The 16,175-nt window shown below is 47.7% G+C and overlaps 1 protein-coding gene across 2 annotated transcripts in view; it reads right to left on the bottom strand.

Annotated features, from left to right (window-relative positions):
- Positions 1–16,175, bottom strand: part of Tmc7 (transmembrane channel like 7) — a 46,739-nt gene that overhangs the window by 22,713 nt on the left and 7,851 nt on the right. For both annotated transcript variants that reach the window (XM_021200307.1, XM_029547383.1), the window contains exons 2-5: positions 8,382–8,622; positions 6,322–6,470; positions 3,095–3,262; positions 1,020–1,102 (exon numbers count right to left, since the gene is read on the bottom strand). In XM_021200307.1, the coding sequence (XP_021055966.1) occupies positions 1,020–1,102; positions 3,095–3,262; positions 6,322–6,470; positions 8,382–8,622 (641 nt within the window). The remainder of the gene's footprint in view (positions 1–1,019; positions 1,103–3,094; positions 3,263–6,321; positions 6,471–8,381; positions 8,623–16,175) is intronic.

A 16,175-nucleotide genomic window follows, 5' to 3' on the forward strand; every position in this document is an offset into this window, starting at 1 on the left:
TTCTTCTTCTTCTTTCTTCTTTCTTCTTCTTCTTCTTCTTCTTCTTCTTCTTCTTCTTCTTCTTCTTCTTCTTCTTCTTCTTCTTCTTCTTCTTCCTCTCCTCCTCCTCCTTCTTCTTCTTCTTCTTCTTCTTCTCCTCCTTCTTCTTCTTCTTGAGACAGGGTGTCACTATGCATGCCTGACTATAGACCAAGCTGGCCAAGAACTCACAGAAATCCACCTGCTCTGCCTCTTGTGCTAGGAACAAAGGCATGCGCCACCATGATAAGTCAAGTTTTGCTTTCAGTAACAGTGACTTCTGGCAAGCTGCTGAGTTGTTCTCCTCTGCAGAGCTTCCATGTCTCAAGTACCTATCTGGCATTTGACTGTGTATCCAACCACCCCTGAGATGTTTTGAAGAAAACATTGGCTTTGGAAATGTAAAGGCATCTCCCGCCTCCCTACAATATTAAATGAAATGGACAAGTTCCCAGCCTTTTACCTGTCTATTCAGAAAAGCAGCAAGTTCTACAGCGTGGCATTTTAATACTAGCCAGAAAGATGGTTTAATCTGTAAGCGGAATGCATGCTATCTGAAATGCCTGGAGCCAGAAGCATCTGCGACCTCAGGCCTTTTCAGAATTGAGATGGTCCCCATAGAGTTCACCAGATGGATGTCCATCAGACAAACCCAAACGCACCCCAATCTGGCTTTGGGGTTTCAGAGTAGAGATGCCAACTGCAAGACATTATAATTGAGGTCAAGACAAAGGCAGCAGAGACCAGGAAAGACAGCAAGGGATACCTCCTGAACTCTAGTGGGAGGTCTAGGTGAACACAAGACGTGCTGAAGAGCTCACTGCAACCCATTTCCTCTGCTCACTGCCAATGCTGACATTGCCTCTCACTGTGTAGACCAGGCTAGCCTGACAATCCTTCTGCCTCTCTACCTGTACCACAGAGCACCATTCAGGACTTCAAAGTCTAAAGTACAGCGCTGTCAGCATATAGGCCCACAAAGAATTGAGTTAAATACTTACCGTGCCAGACAGCAGGTCTATGATATAACTGTAGAAGTAAATGAGCCCAGAGCTACTTATTGGATACAGTGTGCACTGAATATCTGCAAGAAACAAAAACAAGGGGCTGGAGAGATGGTTTAGTGGTTAAGAGCACTGACTGTTCTTCCAGAGGTCCTGAGTTCAATTCCTGGCACCCACATGGTGGCTCACAACCATCCGTCATGGGATCTGATACCCTCTTCTGGTGTGTCTGTAGATAGCAACAGTGTACTCATATACATTAAATAAATAAATATATCTAAAAAAATAAACAAGGATGTGTCAAAGGTTCTCTGTATCAGTAACTGGCCTATCGCAGTTTGTGAGCAGTGGCTACATACTCAGATATGCCTTCTGTCTGTCATTTCCTGTGTCTGATACGTCCCCCTTCCTCTTCCATTATTAGCATTTCCTTCTTACTTCCCACTTTCCTTTAGCATGTTCCTTTACTAAACAGCTTAAAGCTATCTTTATTTTTGTGTGTTCACTAGGTGTTCATTTTATCCATTGATTGATTGTGTACTAGTGTGTGTGTGTGTGTGTGTGTGTGTGTAACATGTTCATGCAGGTGCCCACAGAGGGTGTTGGAGTTATAGGTAGGTGTGGGCTATTAGATGTAGATGCTATGACCCACACCTGGTTCCTCTGCAAAAGCAGTGCATGCTCTTAGCTGCTGGGCCAGCTATCCAGCCCCTCATTTCAGTTTTTGGAGACAAGGTCTCACTATCCAGCTCACTAGCCCCCAAGTCAGTATCTTCCTAGCTCAGCCTCTTAAGCAGGATTGTAAGGTATGTACCTCCCCGTTAGTGATTAACGTTACATTTTAATATTTGTCTTATTTTTAATTACATGTATGAGAGGACACATGCATGCAATTGCCCACCAAGGGCAGAACAGGTCGTCATATCCCTGCAGCTAAAGTTGCAGGCGGTTGTGAGCTTCCCGCTGCGGAGCTGGGAACCAATCCGAGCCCTCTCAGCAGTCCAGTACCTATTGTTCTTTAAAGGAGTAAAGTATTCCATAAAGTATTTTAATGGGGGAATAAACATCTCATTATTTAAATGGTCACCCAGCTCAACACAGAAAGAAACTGAGGCCCAGGAAGGATAAGTGGCCAGCCCATCTGGCCTGGCAACCTAATGTTGCTTTTCACAGTAGCAGGAAATACGTCTCTAAAACGTGGATACATGAGAAAACAGGAGACCACTCTCGGCAGAAATCAGGCCTTACACGAAGTCTGAAGTAGTAGGTTATCTGGATTTTAAGAGACTGAAGATGGAAACGAAGGGGAGCTGGCGTGTATAAGGTTTCTGAAGCAGTTCTCCAGGGTTCTTCTGGGTAAGGAGTCATTTGACAGGAGGGTATGGGGATTTCTGAAGACCTTCAGAAGATCTGGGACCAAGCTGGCTCCTCTACGGAGCCTGGGATCGGAGGTTTGCAGTGAATGTCTGTGAAGAAGAGGAAACCCTCCCCATCTGGGCTAGTAGAATCCCCAGATCTGAGTTTTATTGAGAATACAAAAGCCCAGTCCAGTGCCTACTGTAGGGTCTGGCATCGCTGTGGAACTGCTATCAGCTTCAAGCATGTTCTTTTCATAGATAACAATCCTGAGATGACCTTAGACTAGAGGTAGATTCTTTTAGGTTTGCTAAACATCCCACCCTATATTGCTCCTCCCATGAGCTCTCACGAACCCAGGAGGGACTGGGTGTCCTGGTGTGGCCAATGAGATGTGGAGGAACTATGTTTGACTGTCATGTCCAAACAACAGCATCAGGAATCAGCTGTGTGTGGCTCATTTCTGCTGCATAGTGGTGACAATCATGGCTGTCCCCAACAACTCGGGCTCCTGAGTAAAGAAGATTCCCTAGCTCATGGTGGATCTGGACTGCGCGTGAGAAGTCAGTGTTTACAGCCACTGCTGCTGCTGAGGATAATGGAGTCACTTGTGTCTGCAGCATAACCAGACCCATCTCTACTGACAGTAGTCTAAGGCTCAGAACCAAGATGCACAGGAAAAGAAGCCTTGCAACTGGCGCAGCCCTTGGACTCACCCATGTCTTTGAACGGAATGAGCACGAAAGTGCTGTTGGTAATCTTGTACTTGGTGAGTATGATTGGGAGCAAAACCAACATGAAGATGATCAGGAATATCACCAGGTTCAGCACCACCAGGAACCGCAGGAACGAGAAGTAGGACTGGATCCCCGTGCCAAACTTTCCTGAAAGAGAAGTATCATGGCTGTCAGTGACCAGCCCACACTGTGGACGGAGGTGGGAGGACCCACCTTATTCAGTTCACACCTGCCTGTCACTATAGCTCCAGGCTATCCCACTTCCTCCTCAGGCACCAGCACCTATGCGTACATACCCTACACACATGTAATTAACATTTTTAAATATATATATACTTTTTAAAAAAAAACCTTACTTTTCTAAATGTTGCTAACATGAAGAAATACACTTATGTCTGGAACTGTAGCTCAGAGGTGGAGGAGTACTTCCCTAGCATGTGCGAACCCCTGGGTTCAGTTCCCAGCATCCCCTACAGGTGGGGGGGATATAACCAATTTTATATAGACCTTGTCAAATCAACAACCTTGTTAAATTCACATACTGATTCCAATAACTTGTATTTTTATTTCCTATGTATATATAATCTGGACAAATGGCATTATACAATTCTTTCCCTTTTTCCGTCATCCCTGAGGTGTATTTAGCTAAGATGTCCAGGGTAATGCTGAAGAGACTGTGGTAGCACATTTCCTCATTCGCCATAGGGCTCTAGGTGCCTTCTCTGCCCTCACTGGACAATGGCAGTGACTTTAGGGACAGGAATGGAACAGAAGAGCAGACCCTTAGCAGAGAAGGACTGAATGCCAGAGGATGGTCTGCAGAGTGACATCCTTGTTGCTGGCACCAACACACTGCACTGTCAAACACTCGGCCGTGTCACCAGAGATAACAGTTTTGATTTGCACCCCTTCTCCTCCTGCCACAGGGACATCCAGTCAGCCAAGAAACCCCAGGAAAACAAATGAGAAAAGCAAAGTCCCAGTTCCCCAGGGAGAAGAAAGCCTCTAAGGCATGTGACAGTCAGAAGTCTCCACGAGTGTCCCATCCAACCAGAGAAGAACAACTTCACAGCACACTGACCCCTCCCCTTGTCACTGTGGTCTGGTAACTGACAGGCAACTCAAGGAGGGAGGTATTTAGGGGCTCACAGTTTAAGGGGACACAGTCTATCATGGAGCAGAAGGCACAGCAGCAGGAGTGTTGAGGGGGCTGGTCACTTTGTGTCCATGGTTAGAAAGCAGAGGAGAGACAGGAAGTGGGACCTGGCTAAGAAATCTCAAGCCCATCACCCACCCAGCAGTGATCCATTTCCTCTAGTTTGACACCACTTTGAGGCCAGCTGAAGACCAAGTGTTCAAACAGGAGTCTGTGGGGGCGCATTTCACACTCAACACACACTTGGCCTGTGAAGCATGACTGCCTGAGTTCAAAGGCCAGCTCTGCCTTATCCTAGCAGAGTGCACTTGGGCAAGCATCTTAACCTCCATATGGCAGGGAAATGGTGAAGTGCCCACATGAAAGGGTTTTGTGAGGCTGGGCATGGTGGTACACACTTTTAATACTAGCACTGTTAGGCAGATTTCTGAGTTCAAGGCCAGCCTATGCTACACAGAGAGAGGCAAAGGGGTGGGGATGAGGTCTTGTGAGGACTAACAGGTCTCTGTGGGTTCAAGGCCAGCTTGATATCCATAGACAAAAACAAAAGGGGTAGGGATATATTAGGAGGACTGACAGAGGTATATGAGTCAGGTGCCAAAGGTGACACTCGGTTCATTGCTGATGCTCAGTAAAGATTTGCTCAGGACCATACTAAGCTTCCATCTCAGGAGAGAGAGAGAGAGAGAGAGAGAGAGAGAGAGAGAGAGAGAGAGAGAGAGAGTGTGTGTGTGTGTGTGTATAGAAGTTCTAGATGGGCCTAGAAGACTCCTGGAGAAAGTGTGTGTGTGTGTGTGTGTGTGTATAGAAGTTCTAGATGGGCCTAGAAGACCCCTGGGAAATATGTTTACATTCTCCATATAAAACATCAATTTACAAAGGAGAATAAACTATCAACAGTATATTCAAAGGTTTTATTTTAATTAGGTGTATGTGTGAGGGGGGTTGCGCAGATGCCTGTGGGGGCCAGAAGAGGGTGTTGGAGTCCCTGGAGGGGGAGTTATAGGTTGGTATGAGCTGCACAGTGTGGGTGCTGGAAACGGAACTTGGATCATCTTCAAGAGCAATTCTGTATTCCTGCCAACTGAGCTATGCCCACCCTCCCCTGCCAGAAGACCAGAAGTACCCAGTATTTGATGTGTGTGTGTGGGGGGGGAGTGTTGAGGGGAGAAGGACAGGATTTCAACGTATAGCCCTGGCTCACTTGAAACTCACAGTTTCAGCTGCTTCTGCCTGGATTAAAGTTATGCCCACCACGCCTAGCACTATATTTTTAGAGTGGTCAATAAGGAAGATGTTCCTTCTACCACATATCCTACCATGTTTCTCAGACTTTGTTAAGGAAAACTACTTCAGCAGCTGTAAGGCACTGATTATAAATCGTTTTGTTTTACCATAGAAAATAAGGAATGTGAGAGGCACTGCCTGTCCCCAGCTCTGCCGTGTGACCTTTCTAGATGTCAAAGGCACAGAGCCTACTAAGGATATAGTAGGTCAAGTTCATACTTGAAACCATCCGTCTGGACCATCAGCTTGACTGGATCTAGACTCACCCAGGAGGCACCTCTGGCCATGTCGGTCAGGGAATTTACAGGGAGGGTTGACTAAGGTGGGAAGATCCACTTGAATGTGGGCAGCAGCATCCCTGGGCTAGGGAGCCAGACTGAATGAAAAGAAGACTGTGAGTGGGCACCCGCATCCATCACTTCTGTGTCCTGACTACACATGCCTGTGACCAGCTGCCTCAAATCCCCCACCACCATGCCTTGCCCTGCTGGTGGACTGTACTCTGAAATTGAGCCAGAATAAACCTTCCTTCCTTTGTTTCTGTCAAGTATTTTGTTTCAGTAACAAGAACAGTCACTAACATCTATCCTGGAAGGAAATCCTCAGCAGGTGCATACCCAAGTTGCTTGCAGGCCAAGCAGAAAATCCAAACCCACCCCACAACACACACACACCTCAGCCACCGGAGGGAAGGCTGCAAGTGGGTGGGCACAACCCCCAGAGCTGCTTGGCTGCGGGGAGGCCGGCAGCACATGGGCTCTACCTTCAATGCTGCGGATATCTTTGCGCCACAGTTCCAGGTGGGTTGTCATCTCTCGAGCTTTCTCTAGGAACCTCTTCCAGGACTTGCTGCTGTACCGTTTCCACTGGTCCCACTCTGATAAATACTTCATCTGAGTTTCCTGAATGTCCCTGCATTAAAGACAAAACAAACGTTCATGAGCATAACAATGACAAAGCAGCATCGAGCCCAAGCTCTGTGACGTCCTGGATGGGAGTCCGCGGTCATAACTCTGGAATACTATTCAGCCATAAAAAGAGATGCAGCAGTGATACACGCTCCAGTGTGAGTGACCCTTGAAAGCATACACAAAGTGATGAAAAAAGCCAGACAAGAGGTCTTGTTCACACAATGTTTAGAACTGGTAAATACAGAGACAGTAGGTTAGCAGACGCCTGGGGCTGAAGGGAGGAGGGCTGGAGTGCTTTTTTAATGGATGAAGCTTCTAGCTGTGGGGATAAAACATTTCTGGAAGTAGCTGGTGATGCTCAGTACAGTGACCCTATGGTGCCATTCCTGACCTTTTGTCCCACCCTGTCAGCTGACCAAATTCTATTTCACCTCCAGAACACCCCTTCTTTTGATAATATACCTTCTCTAATTAACATCTGTCTTTCCCAATATGCTACAAATGGTTGATTGGTTGGTTGGTTGGTTGGTTGGTTGGTTGGTTGATTGGTTGGTTGGTTGGTTGGTTGGTTTTTGAGACAGGGTCTCAGCCTGTAGCTCTGACCGGCCTGTAACTTGCTATGCTAAGTAGGCTGGCTTTGAAGTCACAGAGATTAATCCACCTGCCTCTCTCTCCCAAGTGCTGGGATCAAAGGGGTGTACCACCACACCTAGCCTGATGCCACAAGCCTTTTGAGAATATATAATATTTGTTTCTGTGGTCCTCTGTCCCAGAAACACAGAACACGGACAGCTGATTTCATGACAATGCTAGCCTGACTGTTTCTGCTTTGCTCTGCACACTGTCTTAAGTTCAGTAACTGGTGCTTAATCTATTCTTAATACCCACCATTAATCAAAAAGTAATATTTATGGGGCTGGTGAGATGGCTCAGTGGGTAAGAGCACCCGACTGCTCCTCCAAAGGTCCGGAGTTCAAAACCCAGCAACCACATGGTGGCTCATAACCATCTGTAACAAGATCTGACGCCCTCTTCTGGAGTGTCTGAAGACAGCTACAGTGTACTTACATATAATAAATAAATAAATCTTTAAAAAAAAAAAAAAAAAAAAGTAATATTTATGGGGCTGGTGAGATGGCTCAGTGGGTAAGAGCACCCGACTGCTCTTCCGAAGGTCCGGAGTTCAAATCCCAGCAACCACATGGTGGCTCATAACCATCCATAACAAGATCTGACGCCCTCTTCTGGAGTGTCTGAAGACAGCTACAGTGTACTTACATATAGTAAATAAATAGATCTTAAAAAAAAAAAAAGAGGAGAAGAGGCCTGGAGTGACAACTCAATGGGTATGGTGTGTGATGTGTAGCCTGGGGACCAGATTAGGACCCCTAGGTCTTGTCTATAACCCCAGAGCTGGGGGAGATGGGGGCAGGTAGATCTTGGGGACTTGTTGGCCAGCCAGAATAGCCAACTGCTAAACTGGTTCAGTGAGAGAGCCTGACACCTCCCCCCCAAATAAGGTGAAATGATAAATGAAGAAATTCAATGTCTACTTCTGTCTCCTATATGGGAGCATGCATGCGTGCTCGAGTGCACACACACACACTTCTCTTCTCTCCCTCTCCCTCCTTCTCATTCTCCGTGTGTGTGTGTGTGTGTGTGTGTGTGTGTGTGTGTGTGTGTCTGGCTCACTGAATGGCTACCCCCCTCACTGAACTGAACCTGGGACTGTTTATTCAAGCAGGGAGTGAAGGACTTCTTGAAGGTCACAGCAGCTTAGGAATGCTCACTACAGAATAAACTCTGGGTTCCACACATGACAAACACACCACACACACACACACACACACACACACACACACCCCTCTCCCAGATCATAACATGGGCACTTCCAGGCAGCTATTGAACCAACCTTAGTCTCCGCTTCTCAGAGATGTTCAGTGCATACTTGCGGATGGATTGGCTGCTGAGGTTTTCTGTGATTCCTCCATCCAACTGGGGACTGAAAGAGTCTGTCGGCTTCAGCAGGGTGCCACTTTGCTTGTCCAGAGAGAGGATGTTTGTCCTCCTACGTGCCACTGACCGATAGCTTGGCAGCTCTTGAAGGAAATTCACAGGTGGAGAGAAGCAGCTAGAACCCAGAGACAGGTTCTCTGAGTGAAAGAAAAAAAGCAAAATTTACTCCAGTTGGAAGCCATTGATCTCAGACTATGAACAAGCCTTGCTGACTGTCACTCATCAGGCCGGTGACAGGGTAGCTGGATTTTCTTTTCTCTTTTGCTGTGCTGGGAATTGAATCCAGGACCTTGCACATGCTAGACAAGTGCTCCACCACTGAGCTACATAGCCAGCCCTTCATTTACTTAGAAAGGTTTTGTTAAGTTTCTCAGGCTGGCCTTAAATTTAAAATCCTCCTGCCTCCGTCTCCTGTGCAGTTGGAATTACAAAATTGTGCCAACCCAAATTACAAATCTGGATCATTTTGCTTTGTTTGCAGGTATGCGTGCTCTCCTGAGTGTGAGTGCATGTATGCATGCCAGCACACACATATGCACACGTGTAGGTGAGGACAATGCCAGGTGTCTCTCTTGACCACACTCTACCTATGTATTGAGGCAGGGTCTCTCACTTGAACCCAGAGCCCACCCATCCAGATAGTCTAGCTGACCAGATTGCTCCAAGAGATGGGCTATCTCTGCCTCCTGAGCATTGGTGAGGGCTGCACAGCAGCATTTAAGTGGGTACTTGAGGATCCACAGCACTTTCTCCACTAAGCCATCTCCCCAGCCCTGGCTGTGTGTAGTTGGCCATGACGATACACAGAACACTGAAACCATTCTACAGGAGCTCACTGTCTATAGATGTGTCTGCAGAAAGCACAGGTTGTGGGATACCTGCAGCTATTAGCTAAATTCATGGTTCATTTGCTGAATGTGTGCTGTATCTCCAGTAAGTGGGGGAAATGATCCTGTACAAGAGCCATGATTACCTACGCAATCACCTCCATGCACATCCTAACGCCTATCCTTCCTGTTGGGTACTAAATGGCTTAAGTTCACATCCTGACCTAGTCCCGTTTCTGCTGTGTGTTTGGGGAGTGTGAGGAGTGAGGTGGGGATTGCTTGACCTCTCAGAGCTTCCGTTTCCTGATCCCAAATAGTCATTCAACAAATAGACCTACCACACGTCCTTTCTGGAGCTAGGGATACCATGGGAATCAAGGAAAATGTCCTGCTTTTATGCAGCTCATATTCTGGGGGGGAAGGGGGGGACGAGAAGACAACCAGACAATAAGCTGGTGACAAACATGACAGCAAGTGGTAAATACAATGTAAAGAAAACACAAAGGCGCACTTGGGGTGCTGACGGGTAAGAGACAGAGGTGAGACTGGGGCCAGGCGCTGCTTTTGGTTAAGGGTCAGTTCTTTCCCTTAGCTGAAGCTCAGTGGAAAGAAGGAACAGACTTGAGGCTATGTGGGGAAGAGCAGAGGGAACAGGAAGTGCAAGGATCCTGGGGCAGCCATGCATGAGGCACATCTGTAGAGGAGTATGCAGACTTATGACTGGAGCACTGGTGGAGAGACAGACAGGAACCTAGAGGTCCATTTGGTTGGCAGATGGTGGCATCATCCAGCCCATCTGTACCCCTTCCCCCAAAGCCTGAGCTAAGATTTGCTTTAACCAAGGACACAAAAGAAAAATACTCTGCCAGCACCAAATTATAAAAGAGGCCAGAAGCCATTTCTGGGCATTTGGGAGCCAGTTGTGTAAGGACCAACGGGGGCCAGTAAGATGGCTCGTAGGGTAAAGACATTTGTCACTGAGACTAAGAATCTGAGTTTGACTTCTGGAACCCACATGATGGGAGGAGAGAACCAACTCTTTCAAGCTGTCCTCTCACCCCCAATATGCACTACAGCATGTGTGCATACATACACATTCATGCGCGCACACTACAAACAAATGTAATTTAAATCCAGGCAGTAGAACCCTTTGATAAGAATCAAGACCCTGCCTTTGTTCCCAGTCACAGAGAATATTCATGTGGAATTGTATGTAGGATGTGGGAAAAAACAAGATGCCTGTGTGGCTGGGCTACAGCCAGTGAGATCTTACATGTAAAGGACCTGCAGATGAACACTGACTGTGTTCTGACCACACTTTAATTGGTCACTCAGCAGGGCGCTGTAACTCATGCTGTGATCCTAACTCAGGAGACTAAGATGGTAGTTCCTGAATTTGAAACCATCCTGGGCTACACAGTGAGACCCTAAGGGCAGGCCTGGGTACCCCATAAGCCAAGCCTAGGTACCATGGGCATGGTCACAGCATCACAGGTGCTCACAAGGGGGCAAGGTCTCAGTGATATGGCAGACACACAATGTCCCCCCCCCCCTGTAATGTTCCAGGAAGTGTGGGAGGGCTTGAGGAGAACCAGGAACCTGCATTCCAGGTCTCTCTAGAACGTGCAGATTACCAAACCTCTGCCCCTCCCTGACAGGCATGCTCAGACACAAGACAGCAGTTGTCTCACTGTGGATGACGCAGAGACACGCGCCCGGGCTCTGCCAACCTCCATGAGCAAGCCATGCCACATTCATACCAACACACCCTGAGGATGTGAGGCACTCCAGTGACAGGCAGAGCTGCCTCCAGCTATTAGGTTCAATCTAGAAGGCAGCAGGGCAAGGGTGCAGCCTTGGGCCACTCCTCCCGCTAGGCAGCAACAAAGAACTGTTATTAACCCAGAACAAAGGTCTTTGAATATGGAGCTTGTTTAATATTCAACAACTGTAGGGGTCAGGAACCAGTGCAGATGGGAACTGAAGCCTGGCCTGGCTTCAGATCTGCACTGTTACCCACCAGCCAAGCAAACCCAGGAAGACATCAGTTCTACTCATCTCAGAGGGAGGGCATCTGTCACTACAAACATTGGACACCTGTCTCACTCTGAGCATCAGTGAGCGCTCCCTTTGGGCTTGGCAGTTAGAAATACTGAAAGAGAAGCCTAGCTGTGTATACATAAGGCCAGCAGTCAGAAGGCTGAAGCGAGAGGATTGCTGCAAGGGTGAGACCAGCCTGGGTTATAGAACAAGAGACTAACTCAACTTGACTAGATTTAGAATCAGCTAGGAGACAGTCGAGAATGAAGATTCACCATCATGGGCTGGCTCAGCAAGTAAAAGAGCTTGCAGTGCAAACCTGAGGACTTGAGTTCGAGCTCCATAACTCACAAAAAGAGAGACTGACTCTGAAAGGATGGTTTTTGACTTCCACATGGGGCTATGGCATGTGTACACACACACACACACACACACACACACACACACACACACACACACGAAAGGATTCACCACCACAGGGAGGTAAAGGCTCTTGCCCACTTGCTACTAAGCACTGGGTTGGGGATGGACCTAACATCCAATCACATTATCCATGTCCTGACTTCCCCAATGAAATGGGCTGTGGTCTTGCAATGGCCTTGTAAACGCTAACATGACACACAGGTAAAATGGCTAAATGTTCTTCCACTTCCAACCAAGCTGTACACATGTTTTTCTCTTCAGCCACTCTAGGGAACTTTCCCATCCTCTACAAACACTTCCTGTGGTGTCATCCCCAGACTCTCCCTCCAGCTTTCATACAGGGCTGTGCTGGTTTCAAAACTCCACCGGGCCTCTCACAGGCTTTGGGGCCCTGGCTCTAACGGGGAAACTGAGGCTCGGAGAGATGACGACTCCCCCAAGGCTCGATGTCAAAACAACCTTGGCTGCTGGCTGCACCTTTCTGAGCCTTGGGCAGCCTGCCAGGTGCTCCTCTGCCTTAGTCCTGCCATCAGTGTGACCCCTTAGGTCGGTATGGGGGCTGTTTAACTAAGCCTTTGCATGTTTCCAGCATCGGAGTGACTGTTGAGAAATACCTAGAATTTCTTGGGATCAGACTGCAGCATTTAGGCTGTTACTAGGGCAGGAGGGCAAGGGTGACAGGTGGCATGGGTCAGAGCAGGGAGCTTCCTTCTTCTCTTTCAGAACTGGGACTGAGCCCAGGGCTTCAGGCACACCAGTCAAATGCTCTGCCATCGGCCGCAGAGTGGCCTCAAACTCAAAATCCTCTTGCTTCAGCTTCCTCAGTAGCTGGGATGGTAGGCCTGCACCACCAGGCTCAGCTCAGAGTTGAGTCTCTGAGTCTAGAGCAGTGTCTTGCCCTTAGAAGGCCCTCTACTTGAAGACCAAATCAATGAATAGATGAATGAATGAATGAATGAATGAATGATGCCAGAACAGAAGCATGGACATGTGAAGAAGGGCTTCCTTAGGTCCTGGCATCCTAGTGAAAACTATAAACTCTCAGGAGACTGGCCAAGCATGATCTAAGTGGCTCCCAGGGCCCTGCATCCCTCCGCAAAGGCAGCCTCAGCCGTATCTGGTGCTGAGCTCACCTACCTCCTACTCTCAGGTTTGTAAGAAATGACCTTGTGAATCTGCCAGTTACTGTGAAGATTACAAGTGTCCTCTTTTCCCACAGGGAACATGTTCCAAAAGTGCCCATGGGTGGCTGAAACAAAGAACTCTCTTCTATGCTGTGCTGTGCTGCACTGCGCTGCGCCAAGCCACACTACACACACACACACACACACACACACACACACACACACACACACACCATTTAAGTATGTGTATGTTGCTGGGGATGAACTCAGAGCCTTGGACATGTTAAGCACATACTCTCTCTCTGAACTCCAATGCCTGCTCTGTCTTTTCCATCAGAACTAAGCACTTGTCACACACTGTGGCCTTAGGTTTTGCAGTCGCTTTTTTTTTATGTGCGGGGTGGGGGGGTGGGGGGGTTGTCTTGCGAATCCATGCAGGTGCCTGAGGAGGCTGGAAGAGGGCATCCCGTCCCCTGGGGCTGCCCGGATAGGATGCTGAGGACTGAACTCCTGCCCTCTGCAAGATCAGTACTTGCTCTTCACTGCTGAGCCATCGCTCCAGCCCTGCTTTTAAGTGTGACAGCAGAGCCAGTGTGGATTTCTTAGAGAGGGACACATGACAGTCATTCTAATCCTTAATCTAGGCTGTTTAACGTGTGTTGTCTCTCTCTTCTCTCAGGGACCCCATTTCTCTCCACCACCACTGAATCCTTTGGGTCTGTGCAGGAACTGACACGTGGCAGTGTCTGATAAATCACTGATGAGTGAATGAATGAATGAATGAATGAATGAATGAATGAATGAGAACTGGATGAATCTGGTTTTGAGGATACTGTTCAATTATCTACCAAGTTTTTGATCAAAGTATGTGGTTAGCACCCTAGAAAGCAGGGTGCAAAAAACAAGAGGCAAATAATTAAGCATGAAACATTCTTTTCTATACGGATGCTACATTTTTGCAACTGAAAATAAAATTAGTGGTTGTTTCTGTTTGAAGCTTAGGCCAACTTAGAACTCAACTTGTAGCCCAGGCTGGTTTCAAACTGAAGGTCCTATAGCCTCTCTAGACCTCAGATGGCAGGAGGTGTGAGCCATGTCCCAGGGGGAGGGGAGCTGGCAGTACACACTGACTGTACTCCATGTTCTTGTTGAGATTCCCTCCACAGACCTGTTTATGGACATGCACTTTGATCTGTTAGGAGCACAGTTCATTGTTCTCAAACAATCTCACAACAGGGAGACATTGAACACAGAGCCTGCCTACTCTGGTTCCTGGACACTTGTCCACTCCCTGTGGTTTGATGTCACTGTTTTTCCGGAAGCTAACTAGAGGGAGGAAGCCTGATAAATGCTCATACATGCAAATTCCAAAGGCTTTTTATCTAGAAGTTTCTAGAATTCAGAGACTCTACTTTGTAAAGCTACTACACACAAGATACTCATCAAGTGATATATGGGCCATCAAGATGGCTCAGCACTTGGCACCAGGTCTGATGACCTCAGTTTAATCCCTTCTTTATATTTTCCATAGTTGAGAAATTATATATTTTTTAACTCATGCTTTTAGAGTTCTTTCCCACAGCCTTAACGGCTGTCCTGAAGGTCCTAACATTCTACCATTTTGCTGAAACATTAGATAAACCCTCACCTCCTAGACTTGTGCTGTCTCTGATTATCATGGCGTCATGAACCTTAAGGCTATTCCTCCAAGGAGGAGCATGAAAATATGTCTATTACACAAATAAGCCTTATACCCACAACAATCGACACCCGTGGAGGCCCATGCCCTGCTGGCTCTGTCAGGGACAAGAATCACGTCACATCGTTTCTTACATATGGCCAAGTAGGATTTGGTACCTGAGAAGGTGACATTTGAGGAAGGTGGGGAAACAGGGAGAGACAGTTACGCAGCCTGGGAAAGGCTGTCAAAGAGGAAAACAGCAAGGGAAAGGCCCAGAGGCAGATGGAGCTCAGCAGGCCTGAGGAAGAGGTTGGTGGGAGTCAATAGGGGGACAGTCAGTCATCGGGGACAGGCCAAGTCAGGGGCCTTGAGTAACAAAACATTCGCTTTTGTCTGATAAAGTGGGAGCCATGAAGGGTTTGTGCCAGAGGAATGCTTCTCTAACTAGGGTTAGGCAGAGTCACTGTGGCAACCACTGTCTCTACACGGTACCATGGCTATGGTCCAAGCTAGGTATACTTCTCACAAGGAAGGTGTAGTATTGGTTGGTTTTTGTCAACTTGACATAAACCTAGACATTTATGAGAAGAGAGAATCTCTTTCACTTTTTAGATTTATTTATTTCTGTGTATGAGGTTTTTTGTTTGTTTGTTTGTTTGTGTGTCTATACACCATGTGGATGCCTGGTACCCTCACAGGTCAAAGAGGGAATCTCCATCAGATTGTCCGGTAGGCAAGTGTGCGGGACATTTTCTTGATTGATGAATGATGTAGGAGGGCCTTGTTCATTGTGGGTGGGGCTACCCCTGGGCAAGTGATCCTGATCCTGAGGTGTGTCAGGCAGAGCAAACCACATGGGGCAAGCCAGTAAGCCGCACTCCTTCATGGCCTCTGCTTCGGTTCCCGCCTCCAGGTTCCTGCCTGGAGTTCCTGCCCTGACTTCCCTCAGCGATGGACTATAACCTGGAGGTATAAGCTGAAATAAACCCTTTCCTTCCCAAGCTGATTTTGCTCTCCATTCTTCTCATCAACAGAAACCGGACAGGATTGTAAAGCATTCAAGGTGTGACTGAGGAAAGACAGTTTTCATTTGGTCACATGTCCAAAGCTACCTGTGGCTGGTTCCATAGGGAATATTGTGGAAGAGCCTCCTTCCTGGGGCCCAGAGCCAAGGGAAATGTGAAGAAGTCTGCCAGATGCCTGGACAGCAGGCTTGTAGGACCAACCTGAGTCACATCAGTTGGTGTCAGAGCCAGGTCAGGAGCCCAGCTGGGCTGCACCCCACATTTTACAACCGGATGAGCAAACAGCCCTTAGGGGCAGGCGACTAACTTGCTAATCAGAGCTACCACTGGGCCAGGTGCCTGGATTACCTAGCCGTCAAGCCAGAGGAGAGCGCAATGTGCTGGTTATGGGCTAGTTCCTATGAGTCGGTGTGCCTAATGATAAAGCAGACCGTGGAGGGTCGCTGTGTACCGGCTTCCTCTCTGGCTCACGCCCATCCTGCTTTCTTAGCCCAGGTAGGCTTTATCTAGGCCACATGCTATAAGCATCTGCCTCGGGATGGTGTTCTGGGCTCTCTCACATCAATTACC

This window comes from Mus pahari, chromosome 1, assembly GCF_900095145.1.
Source record: "Mus pahari chromosome 1, PAHARI_EIJ_v1.1, whole genome shotgun sequence".
In the NCBI taxonomy this organism is placed as follows: domain Eukaryota; kingdom Metazoa; phylum Chordata; class Mammalia; order Rodentia; family Muridae; genus Mus; species Mus pahari.